The sequence below is a fragment of the Pseudochaenichthys georgianus genome, unplaced genomic scaffold (genome assembly GCF_902827115.2).
Source record: "Pseudochaenichthys georgianus unplaced genomic scaffold, fPseGeo1.2 scaffold_570_arrow_ctg1, whole genome shotgun sequence".
NCBI lineage: Eukaryota > Metazoa > Chordata > Actinopteri > Perciformes > Channichthyidae > Pseudochaenichthys > Pseudochaenichthys georgianus.
In genome coordinates this window covers 72,501-87,500 of record NW_027263131.1, presented here as the reverse complement: position 1 = coordinate 87,500, position 15,000 = coordinate 72,501, and the positions used below count along the sequence as shown (strand labels likewise).

Genomic DNA, 15,000 nt, shown 5'->3' with positions numbered 1-15,000 from the left:
CATGCGCTATAAGTACCCGAAAGGTTTATCCATTACGGTCAAAAGTTGAGCGTCTCACATTTAATGATCGCCATCACCTGGTACTGGGATGTGTTAAAAGCAGAGAGCAAATGTCACTGTCTGTGCTGTGTGCTCTGCAAAGTGACCAGAGGGTTTCATCCCTCCCATTCTATTATGAAATAGCACAACCAGCTACGACACAAATAAAACCTATTCCTGAGTTTTTTAAGTATTTAAGACTCGCACCCCGAGACTGGGGTTGATAAGGAACCGTAGTTTATTTAATATGGGTTAATTAAGCAGTCTATAATGAGTTCACCTGCTATGGATAAGTTGTTAGCTACAACACTACACTACACGGCTGACATTTAGTTTAGTGTGTACCAAGGGAAGTAACTGAATTAAGACACCAGGGGCGAGCCGTCAGGGCCCTCGAGGCCCTCTCTAGTTTTACCAAAATAACTTGATTTAATTGTATTTAAAATAACATTTCCAAATAAATAAATCTTTCGAATCTGCCTATTCAGTTTCTGTTTGAATGTGAAGGGTTAAATGAAAGAAGCTCGTCTCTGCGAGGTGAAGACAGGAGCTGATTGGTGGTCCTGCTATGAACTCACAGAGGGTCGCTATAGTAACTGAATCAGAGAGTAATGTCAAGTGACAGTACAATTGACCAATCATATCTTCCCTCTAAATGGGTGGGTTTTATTATCGCGGACTTTATGACACGTTCCGCAAGCTGTGAAGCTTTTCTTGTTTCCATAGCAACAACAACTTCCTGTCAACAGCGTAAACTCGCCTTCAAAATAAAAGCATGCCAAATTACACTTAAGACATACAACTGCAACGAAAGTAACAAACACAATGCAACATCCTTTTCAATGTCAAAGAACACAAATTGGGTATTTACAGGTGTTGTTTTGTGTGCTAGAGGGTCGCTGTCATTGATGCGTTTTGCACCCCGGGCCGTTGTTTTGTTTTTCCGCTGAAGTATACGCTGTGACGTAATAACTCTTTTTTTTTTTTCTTCGAGGGAAGGAGTCGGGGTCAGAGGGCCTAGGTATAAAAATCACAGCTCGCCACTGAAAGACACACCATACAATCAAGGTCCATAAAGGAATAAAGGGTTGACTGTGGCTGTGAGGGAGTGCGGTCGACTTTCAACCAGCAGGTTGTTGGTTCGATCCCAGCCCGTGCCGTCAACATGTCGATGTGTCTTTGTGTGCGAGTGTGTGTGTGTTAGCTTCCCTAGCGCGTGGTGCTGCTCTGCGTGAATTAGGGATGCCAGCGATTATTCGATTATTCGAATATTCGTTACAGTCTCCATAATCGAATATTATTTTTAAAAATCGATTTTTTTTATATATATTTTTAATTTTTTTTTTTTATTATTTATGTATTTATTTTTTTCTGGCTTAGTTTCAACCAAAATATATATACATATATATATGCTAATAATAGTAATAGTATTAATAATTGTAAATGGCCATTGGTCACACCACCAGTTTATTTTACTGTAAACTTGTCGGTGTGTAGCGTGCACGCTACACACCGACCCCGCCCCCACCCCCACCCCCCCTCTCCCTCACACGTGCGACTAAAGATGAACAAAGCGGCAGCCGGCAGGTAAAAAGAGTTCCTCCTTGTGGAACTACTTCGAACATACAAGTCCAAAGGAAGTTAAATGCGAATAATCGATTATTATTCCCCAGAGCTGCCGAATAATCGATTTTGATCATGGTCAGTTTCTGGCAACCCTAGCGTGAATGAGGTGTGGATGGGTGCATGACTCGTAGAATGTAAAGCGCTTTGAGGGGTCGAGAAGACCTGATGAAGAGATTTATAAGTACAGTCCATTTAGTGTAATGGCTCTATTTGGTCACAGAATGACTTTCAACCCGTCACTGTTATACAATACAAACACAACCATGGTTTTCCTTTGCATCTGACCATGTCTGATTACGTGACTTTAAGCACGTGCCCCTTTTCTCTCTTCCTGTTCTTCAGGAAGGCGATCACCACGTTAGCGTTTTCTCCAGATGGGAAATATGTCGTCACAGGAGAGGTGAGTCTTTCTGATGATCAGCAGGTCTTCAAGAGCCTAATCCAGAACCAGAGTTTACGCAGTTTAGGGCGGTTAGGGAGGGTCTTTAGTCTGGCTGTTGAAGACCCTGTTAGTACTTGTTTTTTAAGATGCATCTTGGTCAATCAGCATAGGAGCCAGCAGGTATAGGAAGGGAAAATGATTTAATATAAAATAAAATGACTAGATTCAAAACAAAAAAGCCCCAAACGTTGCAGAGAAACAACAGAAACGAGTCCTCGTGGAAACAGAGGAGGTCTGGAGGATTAGGTTTAGAGGAACAGAAGGTCTCTCAGCATGACGAGGAGTCGACCTGCTGTTGGTACTAAATCACTGAATCATTATCCTATTGAACCAACACTGGACTGGGTGCTGAAACATACAAACAAAATACACAACCATCTTCTCCCGTGGTCGGGTCGCGGGGTAGCAGTTCCCGCAGAGAGCCCCAAACGTTCCTTTCCCTGGCGACATCAACCAGCTCAAACAAATCAATGTATTTTGGAAATGAAAGACCAGAACGTGATAGCAGTTCAATCAGTACCACGTGTTTATAAAACATTTGTATTATTGACTGGCTGTTACTGACTACCAGTGGAATGAGCTGCCTACACATTTAAGATTTTATATTTAAGATGTTATTAAGTATTTTCCAATACAGACTGAACAAGAAGACAGACTGCTACAGTACAAGGACAATGCTCACATAGTTGTATATATATGTTTGACCTTCTTCCTCCTCCTCTTCCTCAGAGCGGCCACATGCCGGCGGTCCGAGTCTGGGACGCTTCGGAGCGTCTGCAGGTCGCCGAGCTTCAGGAACACAAGTACGGAATCTCCTGCGTCGCGTTTTCTCCAAACGGGAAATACATCGTCAGCGTGGGCTACCAGCACGACATGATGGTCAACGTCTGGAACTGGAAGGTAGACAAGTCAACGTTTGAGTGAATAATGTAGGAGGTTTTAATCAAATGAAACTGAACTCCACACGGTACAAATATGAAAAAAAAACATCTTTGAAAAACTCGTTAAAAATGAGGTTAGGTGGCTGCTGAAGAGCATTCAAACCCAGCAGGATGTTCATGTACACGCTGTTGTTTTGAGTATTTATCTTGTGAGTAGTATTTAAGTGTATACCGTACTTTTCGGACTATAAAGCGCACCTGCATATAAGCCGCAGCAGCTAAATTGTCCGTCTGTCTTGCTCTCGTTCTGTCTCTCGGTTTTACTTTGGCGCGCTACCTGTCTCACTCTTTTCCGGCCTCCAGCTTTTCCTGCTGGAGCCCGCCGCTTAAAGGTGGCGGGCGCGGACCGGTCCTAGAGCCCGTAGTGTTAAGGTGGTTAATTTTACCTGTAAAATCCATAGATTTAGGAGGTTCCCTAGTGGCCGTTAGCGGTACAACAAAAATGGGGGGAAAAAGTCGCGGCTTGTAGTCCGAAAAGTACGGTACTTCTTTCAGGTTTAGCCTTAAATAAAATCCCTTAATTAAGTAATTTTCCAATGTGTTATTGTGGTTGTTCGGGGGTATCGGTATACCAACCCCCCCATCCTCCTGACTCACACCAAAAAGGAAAACAACAATTATAAAATAAATATAATACAAAATATAATATAGTCTGAAAAATTATAAATAATCAAAGGGGAAATGCAAACTTATATTCGCAAATGATAAACAAACATTTTAAAATGAATTATACATAGCAGCGATCTACAAAGACGTGATTATCACATATACAGCCGTTACGTTGTGTTTCTTGTTGTGTAGACTTTGTTTAGTAGTCCAGGTGTTTATTAACGATTATTTCGAGAGACTACCGCCAGTAAACATACATTTGAGAGGGATAGTTAATTGTAGTCGATTTTATCTTCTTATTTTGCCAAATGTTCTCTGTGAAAGTATATTGTAGTGAAACTGCTTTGTGATCCAGCTGACTGATGTTGTTGTTGTTGTCTTGTGTGTCTTTCCATCAGAAAAACGTCGTTATTGCAGCCAATAAGGTTTCCAGTAAAGTGACGGCCGTGTCCTTCTCCGACGACAGCTCCTACTTTGTTACCGCCGGTAATCGACACGTGAAGTTCTGGTACCTGGACCACGCTAAGACGTCCAAGGTGAACGCCACCGTTCCTCTGCTGGGGCGTTCAGGGCTGCTGGGAGAACTCAGGAACAACTTCTTCAGCGATGTGGCGTGTGGTCGGGGTAAACAGGCCTCGTCCACCTTCTGCATCACTTCCTCCGGCCTGCTGTGCGAGTTCAACGACCGGAGACTCCTCGACAAGTGGGTCGAGCTGAGGGTGAGTCACAGCATTTGGTTAAAAGAGAGGTTTCTGACTCTATTTACCGTATGTAGCCCCGCCCCTTTTCCTACTTCCGGTTCAAACTCAGTTAAAATGTGTTAGTTCCTCCAAATAAAATGAACGTATCTGGGGCTATTTAGCTAGCGAGCTAAGTTATCTATTTAACAAGCCGGCCAGCCAACATTAGCGTTCTAGTTAATAAACTATAGCTATAGGAAGCTATCTACTTAAAAAGCTATCTAGCTGTCTCGGAAAAGTTGGCGATTTACTCCACATTTTAAGCTAGCTAACGTTTGCTATCGATCAAACTTGCTAGTTAGCTTTCTTTAGCTACCGACTAGCCAACAAATGTTAGCTAACTTTTTCCAAATTGGTCGCTCTCTCTTCTTGTATTTGTAGAACAAAATGTCAAGGTTCAACCTGACTAACATCTGCCAATCAGTACTGATTCCCTATGAATAAGTCTCACCGGCCAGAGGCGTACCTCAGGGCAATGTGACCGCACTGTAGTGTGTGGCTCCAGGTGGAAAAGCTGCTGTTTTCTGATGTTAACTTTATTAAGTATTTTACTGTGTGTGTCTTAATGTGAAAAGCTCTAATGTGAAGTTCCTCCTCTTCCCCCTCGCTTCCTGTGCAGAGCGTCGACTCTGCACCCGTAAGTCTCCATCTCACCGGGACTCAGTCAGTTCAGCCTTTACTAACATTAATATATAGAGTATGTATATATAGTTTAACGATAGGCTGATCCTGTGATTACGGCTCAACCTAAGAAGCCACTGTTTTGCTGGCTCAGAAAACACATTAAAATTTGAATAATTCAATAAGCTGATAATCAGTAAATCATGAGCTGAACTGACTGACTCGGACCCGCCCACTTTCTTTCCTTCTCTCACCCCATTGGTCGGTTTCAAAGCACGCCGCTGTCATTCATACCCACACTCCACCTCCACGCTCAGATTCACAGCGTTCCCTGAACGCAGCATCCACCGCCTCCTCCACCAACATGCAGCATCCACTCACACTGTGCTCCCGATACCTCAAAGTACTGAAGATGCATTCAAACGCGATCTTCCAGTCTACTAATTTCTTTACAACACATGGCCTCATTCATGCTTTCACACATTCACACACTGCTGTCATAGATGGCTTTGCATCTGCAGAGCGGTTAATACACACCGTCTCTCTCTTTCTGGAGGAGCTCAGTGACACAGCCGCCTTTGTCTGGATCTTCTCCCACTCGCATTCTCTCATTTACATGTTCAGTCTTTAACTCAGAGAAACACAAAGAACAAGTTCCTGCTGAGGGCACTGAGTCTGCAGAGGTGTCTTCATGAGGACTGGTATCCTTTCCAAACCGTTAGTGAAGACCCACCATTTGAGAAAGCTGCAAACGTCCAGTATCTGACGGCATAACGTACTAAAGGTGGTGTTAATTATATTTAAAGAATATGTAACCCTAACCTGTCCTAAACATTTAATTAAATTGTCTCGTACAGATCCTAATTTTTATATATTTTTTAGTGATAATTTGAATAATGTTCCATCAGGGATGATTTTAGTTTTTCCCCAAATGGTGCAGCTCTATTTAGCAGACACTTTGCCTCATGAGGATGCTTTCCTCACTGTTCACTCTACCACGTGCACACGCCTGGGTTTTATCTGCACAGATCTGTAGACGAGATAAAGGCCATCGTTTGTTTTACTGAAGACGACTTCACGTCATCGCAGGGTCAAAAATCATCTTCATGGTGTCGTCATAACTCGGCGAGAAGAAGCGACGTTTCTGAAATTTGATTCTGACTCACCTGTGTGCGCGTGTGTGTGTGCCCATGTGTGTGTGTGTGTGTCCATATGTGTGTGTGTGTGTGTGTGTGTGTGTGTGTGTGCCCATGTGTGTGTGTGTGTGTGTGTCCATATGTGTGTGTGTGTGTCTGTCTTTTCATTCTGTCCTTCTTTTTTCTTCTATCTGTCTTTCTGCCTATCTTTCTGTGTGTGTCTCTCTCGCTGTGTGTGTGTGTGTGTGTGTGTGTGTGTGTGTGTGTGTGTGTGTGTGTGTGTGTGTGTGTGTGTGTGTGTGTGTGTGTGTGTGTGTGTGTGTGTGTGTGTGTGTGTGTGTGTGTGTGTGTGTGTGTGTGTGTGTGTGTGTGTGTGTGTGTGTGTGTGTGTGTGTGTGTGTGTGTGTGTGTGTGTGTCCATCCATCCCCAGGCGTCTCAGGCCACCTCCCTCTCGGTCACAGACGAGCTGATCTTCTGTGGTTGTTCTGACGGGACGGTGCGAGCGTTCAGTCCCGTTAATCTTCACTTCCTGTGCACGCTGCCCCGCCCCCATTGCCTCGGGGCCGACATCGCCAGCATGACGGACGCTAGGTAACACACACACAGACACACACACACACACACACACACACACACACACACACACACACACACACACACACACACACACACACACACACACACCTCACAGGCAAGGTTATTTAGTTAAGGAATCATTTTCGTCATAATCCTTGTCAATAACACGTATTCACGGGAGATTCCTAAATAGAAAAACTACATTTTATTTTCTTGCCTTAACGAATAATACCAGATAACATGTTTAGGGAAGGAACATTTGGAAAGAGATCCAACGAAAAGACACAACCCTTTCCTAAGATCCAACTTCCTTTTTTGGCTGAAAAAAAACAGGCATTATTCTTGTTTTATTTATGAGACTTAGTTAAATAAGTGTTTCATTTTAAGATGAAAAAAAAGACAAATTGCCCCCATAGGAATGTCTACGATAATGTCGCTTTTGAACATTTAAACAGGAAATTAGACCGGTTTTCATGAAGGCAAGGCAAGTTTATTTATATAGCACTTTTCAACACAAGGCAATTCAAAGTGCTTTACAAAAATGAAAGACATTAAGAGCATAAAACACATTATAAACATTAAAAAGTAAAGATAATAAAACATGAATAACACAGGTACATGAATACAAGTTACCAAATATGTATATATGTTCATTTTAATTCATTCAAGAAGCTAGGAAACAACATTGTGTCTTTTCCTTGGATCTCTTCCCAAAACTGTTAGACTACTGAAGGTCCCGTGTTGAGGTCGACTAGAATACATTCACATTGTTCAATGTTCCAAACTCTTATCGGTTTCTCACAGCATCTCTGTATAGTCTGTGTATTCACTCTCTGTCCTACACGGCCTGTTGGAGCTCCCCCCCCCTCCCTGTGAGCCCACTGTGCTCTGATTGGTCAGCTCGCCCACTCTGTTCTGATGAGTCCACCACCGTTACAGCGGAACATAACCGGAAAAGCATGACCTTTAAAAGCAGCTGCAATGAAAATGTGTATTATTTGTGAGCCCTCTCTCTCTTTATCTCCTCCCCAGTCAGCTGTTCACCTCCCGCCCAGAGGCTCGGTACCCCGACACGGTGGCCGTGACCTACGACCCCACGAGCCGCTGGCTGTCGTGCGTCTACAACGACCACAGCGTTTACGTTTGGGACGTGCGAGACCTGAAGGACCCTCGCAGGGCGGGGAAACTCTACTCCGCCCTGTACCACTCCTCCTGTGTGTGGAGCCTGGAGGTCAGCGTCATTTCAGTTAAATACAAAGAAGGCACACATTCCTCAGAGGTCAAAGGTCGCTGAGCTGAAGTGGTCAAAAAACTGAATGTGTGACTGTTTCTCAGTCTGTGTTTCCTCAAATTAAAAACCAATCATTTCAGTCACACATTTAAAAAGTTTTTTGCTAGGTTTGATAAACGGCCGGTTCTTTATTGAGAACAGTTGAGGACATTCCAACAGTTACAGGGAGTAGTAGACCTGCAATAAGGGAACAGTAAACATTGAAACCCTCCCCAGGAATGACTTCATAATACTCTAGAATTCCACATTATAATAACTATTACATTACAGGTCACTCGTTAGACGCTTTTATCCAAAGAGACTTCAATACTGTGACGACATGCTGACCTATGCTATATAAAGGACCTAATGTCGTCTTGAAGCACTTCAGTTCAGCCTCTGTGGTTCCTCCTGCAGGTGTACCCAGACGGAGTAGGAAAGGGAGGAGATGGAGGGGAGGTGCGTCTCCCCCCCGGGTCGTTCCTCTCCTGCTCCTCGGACAACACCATCCGACTCTGGAACACCGACGGACACAAACTGCTCACCAGGAACATCCTGAGCCACGTAGGAGAACACATCTGTGCTTTCCTCTGTCTGTAGAAATGTTAGTGTGGTGTTGAATAGATAGCAGAATCTGGCATACATCGTCTCTTTTCTATTTTTATGCATCGTTCTTGTTTTTATATACTTATTCTTTATTAGTTATTTTCTCACATTCCCCTTTACATCCAATAGTACTCCAATTTAGATGAACGGTTTCTTTAACAAGGGATCACAACATGTTTAAGGTCTCAAATCCTACAAGTTCAATATGGGAATATGAAAAACTAAAAGGTATAGAAATCAAATCAATAATAACACTGAGAACGTAAATAAGGTCTAAACAAAGATACAGTAAAAGATGGGTTATATATAAGCTCATATTACAATAATACAGTCCAATATCTTATTGTAATCGTTTTCTTTGCAATAAGTAATATTTGTCATCCTCGTTTTATTAAAGACAAACTGTAAATGAATGCTCCCCGACACTCTTTGACCTTTGACCCCTCAGGACCTGCAGAAGGTCATCTACGTGGACGATAACGTCTCCGGCCTTTTGGACCCGGAGAGCGACACGGTGACCGGGAGCAGCTCAGAGAAGACGGGGTCCTCGAGCTCCGAGGGGCCGCAGGCCGACCAGAGCAGGGCGGGCATTAGGACCCTGAGGGTCAGTCCTGACGGGCAGCACCTGGCCTCCGGAGACCGCATGGGGGTCCTCAGGTGAGGGGGGGGAGACAGGTGGAGATGTTGAACAAGTTTGAAGCAGCGACTCCCGCTCCTTCAAGGATGATTATCGAAATTATCAAAATTAAAAAGATAACCCCCAAAACCAGCTCTGCGATCAGCTTCTGTCGATCACCGGAGTAACGGATGAGTACACTCAGCCGGTTCTGATTATCTGTGGTTTTTGTGTGAAAAAGGTCATATTTATTGTTTATTGTATATTTGTTGTAGGATCCATGATCTGGACGGGATGGAGGAGATTTTGAACGTCCAGGCTCACGACTCAGAGATTCTCTGCCTCGAGTTCTCCAAACCAGACACTGGTGAGAGACTACTTTCTCCTCTGTGTGAATATAAACGCAACGCAATGCAACACATAGAAACACAGTACACATCTGGTTTCCTCGTCTTCAAGTCAATGGATTTTGAACATGTTTTTGGTTGTTATCCTGAAATATGGTCTGTGGTTAACACAAGCTGAGGAGATTTTAACGTTGTGTTCTACCACATGAAATATGTCAGTAGCACTGGTGAATTTAAAAACGTTGGTTGCTATCAAGTGTCTAAATGACACGACTAAACGTCATCAGGCCCACCATGTATGGGCTCAGAACAGTCTCATAATACACACATGCATTATGAGACTGGATTCAAACTTGTATTTCCGGATCCACACTTGTGTTTTTCAATTCACACACAAATGTGTTCCGTTTCATATGCATGTAAATAAAATCCAAAAACAGAAAAAAGTTTTACATGTGTATTTTTGATCCTCACATATTTGTTTTCCGTTTAAAACCTCTGCACCTACAAACACAAACTGCTTCCTGTGCACGGATCGCTGTGCATTCTTTTGAGACTCCCCTGACGGTCAGCCGATTCGTACTTGTAATTTTTTCTATCTATAGCCAATCAGATGTCTCCTTCATTCTAAGCCAATCACATGAGCGCGCCCCCACGAGCGTAAGATTACTTCATATACGCATTTTGCGCAGTCCGGTCAGCTCGCTAAACAGAGGGAGGAGCATCAGGTGATCATGCAGAGCTGCGTGTCTCCGTCAGACTCAGCAGCTGATCTGATCTCTCTCGCGTCCGGTTATACTTCACTCGCGTTCATGTCCATATCGATCAGATCCAGCTCTCCTGATCGGCCTTTATAGAGAGCACCGATCAAACTATTAAGAGTGGATATCGGCTGATAATGACCGGCGGGGCTCCCCCCGTTAACAGGTCACTAGCTAGCACTGGCTTCGTAGTGCACTGATCGATTAGGCTAAGCCAGTGGTAACCAACCTTTTCAAGCCCAAGATCACTTTTTATTCCAAAATGTAATCCGATATCTTCCAAAAAACCCACTTTGGAGTAAGACTATTCATCGTCATATTTATTTTTGCAATCAATTTATGTTACAACAGGCTCAATGTACGTGTAAAGATGCACACAAAGAAAGACACAGTTATCTGTTCAATACAAACTATTAATATTTACAGTATCTGTTCAATGCACTATATTTAGTTTCTCAGTTCAATTAGTAGTATTCACATGTACAGATATTAGCCCAGTTCAATGTAATCCATATTAAGTTGCTCTGTTCAATGCACAATATATTTCCAATGCTCAAGTTGCTCTACAGCCTGCCTTTAATGAGACTGCTGTGACTGCACATCATCTGTAAGCCTTTTGTAATCTGGCTGATAGTTAGTGATTGCCAGCCGGAGGCAGTCAGTAAGATGTGCGTCAGTCATACGAGTTCTATACTTGGATTTAATTATTTTCATTTGTGAAAAGGCCGTTTCACATAAGTATGTGGAGCCAACGTAGGCCTTCAGTTTAAGCGCACATGACACAATCAGTGGATACCTCTCTCTACTCACTCATCTCTTGCTCTGGCCTTCAATTCAATGTCGCTTTGCATTTCAATGATCTCCATGTCAACACCCATAGGTAATGTGAACACCTCCTGCATGTTAGCTGACAGCTGTTCAATGTCAACGCTGAGGAAAGGGTTTGATACAAAACCAACTACTTGCCCCATGTCCTGTAGCTCCTCAAATCGAGCACCAAATTCTGATGTCAGTTTGTTCAAATGGTCGCAGAATTGTTCAGGATGGAAAGCAGTTTTGTCTGTGAGGTTTTGTGACACCTTTTCAAGATTTGGGAAGTGTGTCAGCCTCGCATGTCCACAAACTGAGCTTCACTTTGAATGCCTCCACTGCGCTAATCATGTGACCAAGCTCTCGGTCTTTCCCTTGCAATTCTCGGTTAAGGTCATTGAGTTTTGCAGTCAGATCGGAAAGGAACCCCAAGTCCAATAACCAAGTATCGTCGGACAGCTGCTCATACTCCTCGATTTCAGAAAACTGATGATCTCTGGCGGCAAATCCAGAAAACGCTGGAGCACCTCGCCCCGACTGAGCCACCGTACATCTGCGTGAAGGATCAAATCTCCATACACAGAGTCGAGCTCGTCCAATAAAGACTTAAATAGCCGGTGCTGGAGTGCTTTTGCGCGAATTGAGTTGACAATCTTAACAACAACATTCATCACATGCGACATGTCAATTGCTTTAGCTGCCAATGCCTGTTGATGTATCACACAGTGATAGTTTACAAATGGTGGAAAGTCTGGGTCTTTTCTGCACAGCGCAACAAATCCTGAACGAACACCGAGCATCGCTGGTGCCCCATCGGTTGTGAAGGACTCTATTTTATGAATGGGAATCTTGTACTCACGAACATAGTCCTTGAATGCCTTCTACACATCCTCACCCCTGGTTCTTTCTTTCAATGGGATAAGGGCAAGAACGGCCTCCTTGACAGTAAAATCAATAAGACGCATTTCTGTCGACAAGGAAACAGGAACACAGAGAGAGGAATGCTGAGGCTCGTAAACACACACACACACACACACACACACACACACACACACACACACACACACACACACACACACACAGTTTAAGAGCAAAGTGGAAATAATACGTTTTTGATTTCTTTTTCGCCGGACCCTCAGCCATATCGATGTTGGTTAAAGATTAGCAGAACTTGGTACAGTTTAAGTTACTCCTCAAGATGACCGTTAAGATACGATTTTTAACCCTGTATCCTATATCCTGTAAATATAATGTATAATGTCCTTTATTGTTTTATGTTTCATGTGGAACCTATTTGCTGCAGGTCTCCCTTGAAAAAGAGATCTATGATCTCAATGGGACCAATCTGGTTAAATAAAGGTATGAAATGAAATGAACCCCACCCACAATTGCATGCAGCAATTCATAGACGTCAACATATCTAATAACCAATTGGAGTTTGTAAAATGACCTGTGCGTGATTCAAATCGACAAACCAGAGCTAGGTCTAAAACGTTTGTTTAAACAACCAACCAGAGCATTGAACTTTGTTTTTTGGGAAAAATATTTTTTTTTTGGAAACTATTATTATATATTTTTTTAAATGCTAGGGATCGACAGTGAAGGCTTTGAAGATCGACCAGTCGATCGCGATCGACCTGTTGGTTACCCCTGGGCTAAGCTAACCTGTAGCTGCTCCCGCCACACTCACAACAACTTCATACAGACATAAATAAAGCAGCTGTATTCGCCATACAGGAAACACACATTTAAAACGGTTTTGCCTGCCGTGTTTGTGTACACAAGCATTCATCAATGGTTCGGGAAGTGGCGCGGTGCCTTAATAATACAAAGGCTTGTATTTGCGTGCATTTCCTGTTCGGGAAGTGGCGCTGTACTGAGAGGCTCCATGGACCTGTCAGCTCCGGACTGCGCAAAATGCGTACATGAAGCGCTACGTCATGAACGCAAGAAATCTACCCTCGTGGGGGCGCGTTCATGTGATTGGCTTAGAATTGAGGAGACATCTGATTGGCTATAGATAGAAATAATTACAAGTACGAATCGGCTGACCGTCAGGGGAGTCTCAAAAAACCCACACACGAATGCACAGCGATCCGTGCACAGAAAGCTGTTTGTGTTTGCATGTTCAGGGGATTCAAACGGAAAACAAATATGTGAGGATCAAAAATACACATGTAAAACTTTTTTCTGTTTTTGGATTTTATTTACATGCATATGAAACGGAACACATTTGTGTGTGAATTGAAAAACACAAGTGTGGATCCGGAAATACAAGTGTGAATCCTTCTGTGCGCATGTGTGTATTATGGACTGTTCTGAGCCCATACACATTAGCCTCCTTTAGCTTAGCGGGGGTGACGTGAAGTCATGTGACCGTGCTGTAGTTCCTTTATAGCCCAACATTAGCCGCCTTTAGCTTAGCGGTGGTGACGTGAAGTCATGTGACCGTGCTGTAGTTCCTTTATAGACCAACATTAGCCTCCTTTAGCTTAGCGGTGGTGACGTGAAGTCATGTGACCGTGCTGTAGTTCCTTTATAGACCAACATTAGCCGCCTTTAGCTTAGCGGTGGTGACGTGAAGTCATGTGACCGTGCTGTAGTTCCTTTATAGCCTACACAGCTAATTGATTAGCTTCTACAAAATCATAAAGTGGTGTTAATATGTGGAGATTATCCTGCTAAATGAAACGTGTAACTATCATAAACGTTTGATTGACACAGAGATTATTTTCTGCACAAAGTCCCATTGACCTTTTTGTCGGGGGCACCAGGGAGATGCTAACTTCCATGTTTGCGTAAAACAATTCGTCACCACTCTCTAACAGATAAAGGCTGTGCAATAATAGACGGAATAGAAATAGAAAAAAACACAATCTTGCATTTTATTCATCAGGTTCCCAGGCAAGTAAATAATCAGGAAGGATCTAAAAAGCAATGTATGCCTGCAAGTCAAAATAGTGGGAATATCAGCCACGCGACCTCACCTTTCCCATGACCTGTGCCGGCGTGTCCTCTGGCCCTTGTGAAGATTATAACTATAATCTGAGGTGTAAAATGTTTGTTATAAAGAAATAAAACATGGTATTCCACGTTTATTTTCCATATAAATTACAATGTATTCATATACATAATTTCAAAAAACATAGGCAGAACACATTCAATAAAATATGGATAAATAAAGGGGGGAAAAGCGTTGAAGATTTTGTTCAAAGGTCAAACTAATTCTCCATACTAGTGGGACTGAAACTTATTTTGGCTGCTTCTGAAACCTTTTACACACACACACACACACACACACACACACACACACACACACACACACACACACACACACACACACACACACACACACACACACACACACACACACACACACACACACACACACACACACACACACACACACACACACACACACCAGGGTTTCCGTTAGCCGGTAATTACCGGTTTTTAGCTGGTACAATTTATAAAAAACCGGTAAATTCAAAACCTGACGGTCAAAATGTCTGGTAATAATTAGGGAGGCTCCGATCGATCGGCCGCCGGTCATTATCGGCCGATATTCACTCTTAATAGTTTGATCGGTGCTCTCTATAAAGGCCGATCAGGAGAGCTGGATCTGATCCATATGGACATAAACGCGAGTGAAGTGTAACCGGAGCGAGAGAGAGATCAGATCAGCTGCTGAGTCTGACCGAGACACGCAGCTCTGATCACCTGAAGCCCCGCCCTCTGTTTAGCGAGCTGCAGGAGAAACTGAGGTGCTGTCAGGAGAGAGAGAGGGAGGGAGAGGATCCGTTTCTCCCGTGTTATTATTCAAAGTTGATGTAAACTTCTGAATAATGTACGTTATCTA

General features: G+C 43.2%; 1 protein-coding gene across 3 annotated transcripts in view; it reads left to right on the top strand.

Moving 5' to 3' along the window:
- The window catches only part of mapkbp1 (mitogen-activated protein kinase binding protein 1), a 66,710-nt gene that overhangs the window by 29,795 nt on the left and 21,915 nt on the right, over positions 1-15,000 (top strand). For 2 of the 3 annotated variants that reach the window (XM_034079228.2, XM_034079227.2), the window contains exons 4-12: positions 2,008-2,065; positions 2,837-3,007; positions 4,056-4,376; positions 5,017-5,034; positions 6,586-6,746; positions 7,764-7,962; positions 8,419-8,565; positions 9,056-9,264; positions 9,499-9,590. In XM_034079228.2, the coding sequence (XP_033935119.1) occupies positions 2,008-2,065; positions 2,837-3,007; positions 4,056-4,376; positions 5,017-5,034; positions 6,586-6,746; positions 7,764-7,962; positions 8,419-8,565; positions 9,056-9,264; positions 9,499-9,590 (1,376 nt within the window). The remainder of the gene's footprint in view (positions 1-2,007; positions 2,066-2,836; positions 3,008-4,055; positions 4,377-5,016; positions 5,035-6,585; positions 6,747-7,763; positions 7,963-8,418; positions 8,566-9,055; positions 9,265-9,498; positions 9,591-15,000) is intronic. The other variant, XM_034079231.2, reaches the window with a different exon arrangement.